This window comes from Rhinopithecus bieti, unplaced genomic scaffold, assembly GCF_001698545.2.
Source record: "Rhinopithecus bieti isolate Rb0 unplaced genomic scaffold, ASM169854v2 scaffold_11291, whole genome shotgun sequence".
NCBI lineage: Eukaryota > Metazoa > Chordata > Mammalia > Primates > Cercopithecidae > Rhinopithecus > Rhinopithecus bieti.
The window spans coordinates 4,135,127-4,139,977 of record NW_016807158.1 but is presented as its reverse complement, the minus strand read 5'-3'; the positions used below and the strand labels follow the sequence as shown (position 1 = coordinate 4,139,977).

The following is a 4,851-nucleotide window of genomic DNA, read 5'->3' as shown; positions in this document are numbered from 1 at the left end:
TACTTAAGCTATTAATATTTTATTAAACTTATTGTGATCCTTTCTATTTTAAGAAAACATATGCTTCTCACTCATATTACTGTGTAAACATTAATCATTTTTTTAAGTAAGACAAATGATAAAAGCTCACAGAGCAAAGGCAAATAGTTCATACTAAGTAGCATAAAGTGAAAACTGAAAGCCCTCCTCCACTTCAATACTTATTATCACTTTTACTATCTATTGAATAATACTAATACTTATTGAATAATACTAATACTTATGGAATAATAATTACTCAGTTCTTATTCCCACTGCCCAGAGTAAGTTTCCCAAGACTTATATATTTCTCCAAATATATAAGTCCATAGTTTTCCTCCCCTACACACATACAACACTCACACACACACACACACACATGCATACCCTGCTTGAATATCAGTACATGTGATTCAATGTCATATTTCCTAGCTGCATAATATTTCATAGTGTGAATATACCATACCACAAGTGTTTTTTTTTTCAAAGCCATCTATTTGTTAGATAATTTCTTGTTTTCCTCTTATCAAAAACACCTGCACACATGTGAGAGTATATATTCTAGATAAATTCCTAAAATGTAATTGTGCCAAATATTATATCCATGTTTAATGGATTTACCATATTGGACTCAAAATATTTTCCCAATTTTGCACAAATAGGGTAGCATTTCTTTTTTCTTTAATTTCTGAACGTATTTATACATGATTTGTTTTTGAGGGACATTTAAACTTAGTAAAATTAATTAATGTCAAAATTTTTTCTTCCTCCAAGTGACTCTCTCTTTTCTAGTTCTGTTCTATTATCTGTCTTTTAATAATATACTTGCCTTTTGTGGGTTTTTTTTGTGCACAAATCAATTGATCTTTGATTTAGATATTATTAGTAATATCTTGTCCATTTGCACAGAACTTTATCATTTAGGAAAACATTTAACATACATTATCTAATTTTGATTTTGGTCAAATTTCTTTTTTCTTCAATGAAAGAGTATTCTAGAGTATACATGTCAAAGAACCTTTTACCACTTACGTTTTTATCTATTCATTGGCAGTACTACAGGTGGAACTGTAAGGAAGGTTTCAAGCATTTACTGATACCCAGTAAACAATCATTTTTCCAGTAAAATCTATAAAGCAATTAAATATTAATTCATAGCTTTTTATTACCTTTCCTTGTAAAGTAAAACCACTTACAGGACTTAAAAGGTGATGACATCACAGCTAATTTTAGACATTGTTTATTTAGGGATAATTGAAAAGGCCCTTCATAATGTTCAAAATTCTGCCTCTGCTTATGTATTTTTTATTTAGAAGAACATTCATTCATTTGAAACAAAAGATAAAATTCACCCTTTAATTGTGGCTTCGTGTTTTACTAGTGAGTACTTTTATAAATATAAAAGACTAGAACACCAGGATGGAATAGATATTTTAAAGTATCTATGAGTTTCATTTACATATATTGACTGTGATTCCAATTTCAAAGGCAACCACAATTTTGTGCTTATATATGGAGAAACTTCTTCTATCTAGGGGAAAGCACTTTAAGCTGTTTTTGCCAATATGGATAATATGTTCACCCTCTCTTTATTAGATTCAATACCCCTGTGACAGTGTGACAAGATCTCCCGTGTTGTTGTTTTTTTTTTTAAAGGCAATGGAACTGACCAAAATTTCGTGTCCACTGAGAAAAATGCTAAGTAGTACTCAATACTTTTTTCCCAAATCTGTGAAACTTGACACTATTCTGTATATGTTGGTCATAATCTAAGGAAATGTAATGTTCAATTTCAGTAACTTTAATGTGTCTCTGTTTTAGGTTAAGCTGAATGAACGAATCATAGCCACTTCACAGGGACTCCTGATTCGCTCTGTTCAGGGTTCTGACCAAGGACTTTATCACTGCATTGCTACAGAAAATAGTTTCAAGCAGACCATAGCCAAGATCAACTTCAAAGTTTTAGATTCAGAAATGGTGGCTGTTGTGACAGACAAATGGTCCCCATGGACCTGGGCCAGCTCTGTGAGGGCTTTACCCTTCCACCCGAAGGACATCATGGGAGCATTCAGCCACTCAGAAATGCAGATGATTAACCAATACTGCAAAGACACTCGGCAGCAACATCAGCAGGGAGACGAATCACAGAAAATGAGAGGGGACTATGGCAAGTTAAAGGCCCTCATCAATAGCCGGAAAAGTAGAAACAGGAGGAATCAGTTGCCAGAGTCATAATATTTTCTTATGTGGGTCTTATGCTTCCATTAACAAATGCTCTGTCTTCAATGATCAAATTTTGAGCAAAGAAACTTGTGCTTTACCAATGGGAATTACTGAAAAAGGTGATTACTCCTAAAGTGAGTTTTACATGAACTGAAATGAGCATGCATTTTCTTGTATGATAGTGACTAGCACTAGACATGTCATGGTCCTCATGGTGCATATAAATATTTAACTTAACCCAGATTTTATTTATATCTTTATTCACCTTTTCTTCAAAATCGATATGGTAGCTACAAAACTAGAATTGTTGCATCCCTCAATTGAATGAGGGCAATATCCCTGTGGTATTCCTTTCCTGCTTTGGGGCTTTAGAATTCTAATTGTCAGTGATTTTATATATGAAAACAAGTTCCAAATCCATAGCTTTTACATAGTAAAAGTCATAAATGCATATGATAGGATGGCTATCAAAAGAAATATAAAAGGAAGAAGGCATTTAAAGTTGTGTAAAAACATGAGTTATTCATAAAGAGAAAATGATGAGTTTATATGGTTCCAATGAATTTTTTTCTTTTTAAGATTGTAGAAATAATCAGTTACTGGTATCTGTCATTGACCTTTGTTTCCTTATTCAGGAAGATAAAAATCAGTAACCTGCCCCATGAAGATACTTCATGGGAGTTATATCAGTGAAGCAGTTCGGCTTATATTCTTATGTTATCACCTTCCAAACAGAAGCACTTACTTTTTTTGGAAGTTATTTAATTTATTTTAGACTCAAAGAATATAATCTTGCACTGTTCAGTTATTACTGTTTGTTCTCTTATTTCCTAGTCCATGTGGCAAATTAAAAAATACAAGAAGGAAAAAACTTTGAAGTTTTAGACTTCTAAATAAGGGGTGAAATCATCAAACAGAAAAATCAAATTAGAAACTACTAATTTTTAAAGAAGAATTTATAACAAATGTGGCTAGTTTTCAACTTCAGTGCTCAAATTCAATGATTAATTCTCCCTTTTATTAAAACCAGTCTCAGATATCACAGTGATTTTTAAGTCAACACTATATATTTTATGATCTTTTCGGTGTGATGGCAAGGTGCTTGTTATGTCTAGAAGGTAAGAAAACAGTATGAGGAGACATTCTTTCTTTCAAAAGGTAATGGTACTATGTTCACTGGTCTCTAAGTGTAAATGTAGTAAGTTTTGTGATGAATAAAATTATCTCCCAATTATATGTTTGAATAATTTTATTAGAAAAATTTCATTCTGAAATTATTTTCTCCAAATAAAAACTAGATGGAAAAATGTGAAAAAAATTATTCATGTTCTCATATATATTTAAAAAACACTACTTTTGCTTTTTTATTTACCTTTTAAGGAAGCATTTTCATGCTTCTAGGTAAAGACAGATATTGTACCATGTACCTAATCCAAATCTTGTACAAAAATTTTATTTATAGTTGATAATCTATGATGAAGGTAATTAAAGTAGATTATGGCCTTTTTAAGTATTGCAGTATAAAACTTCAAGAACTAAAGTCATTGTCAAAATGAATATGATTATTAGTCAGAATATCAGAATATGATTCACTATTTAAGTTATCATAAATTATGATAATATATGAGGAGGCCTCGATATGGCAAAAATATTTAAAATGCATAACATAACACCAAACTTCATTTTCAGAAAAATCTGTTGTTCCAAATGTGTATAATTTTAAAGTAATTTCTAAAGCAGTTTATTATAATGGTTTCCCTGCTTAAAAGGTATAATTAAACTTTTCTCCTCTACATTGACACATAGAAATGTGTCAGTGTAAAGCCAAAACCATCTTCTGTGTTTATGGCCAATCTATTCTATGTTCAAAGTTAAAAGTAAAATTGTTTTAGAGTCACAGTTCCCTTTGTTTCACATAAGCCCAAACTGATAGACAGTAAGGGTGTTTAGTTTTATAATGTATTTGTGCTATTTAATTCTTTATATTTTCACAATTATTAAATTGTGTATACTTTCATTACTTTTAAAAATGTAGAAATTCTTCATGAACATAACTCTGCTGAATGTAAAAGAAATTTTTTTTCAAAAATGTTGTAAATGTATACTACTGGTGGTTGATTGGTTTTGTTTTGTGTAGTTTGATAATTCAGTGACTTAGTATCTCTTCCATTTGTATTGTACATAAAATTTTCTAGAAATACACTTTTTTCCAAAGTGTAAGTTTGCGAATAGATTTTAGCATGATGAAACTGTCATAATGGTGAATGTTCAATCTGTGTAAGGAAACAAACTAAATGTAGTTGTCACACTAAAATTTAATTGGATATTGATGAAATCATTGGCCTGGCAAAATAAAACATGTTGAATTCCCCAATTATGTTTCTAGCTTTTATTTTTAATGTAGGATTAACTTACTTGTTAGTGTGATACAATTTACTGAATTCATATGATTTTTAAATATTCCTTTATCCATTTTGGTGAAGGTAATACATCTACTATTTCAAGATTTAAATTGCGGAAAGATGCACATATAAAGCTCTCCCAGTACCAATAGCCCTCATTTATTCGAGTCCCAACCCAAAAGACATCTAATATCATCCATTTTCTGTG

At 30.8% G+C, this 4,851-nt stretch overlaps 1 protein-coding gene across 1 annotated transcript in view; it reads left to right on the top strand.

Annotated features, from left to right (window-relative positions):
• Positions 1-4,615, top strand: part of SEMA3C (semaphorin 3C) — a 184,454-nt gene extending 179,839 nt beyond the window's left edge. Inside the window, exon 17 of the mRNA XM_017880432.1 lies at positions 1,840-4,615. Within this exon, the coding sequence (XP_017735921.1) occupies positions 1,840-2,253 (414 nt within the window). The 3' untranslated portion in view covers positions 2,254-4,615. The remainder of the gene's footprint in view (positions 1-1,839) is intronic.
• The last annotated feature ends 236 nt before the right edge of the window (positions 4,616-4,851 follow it).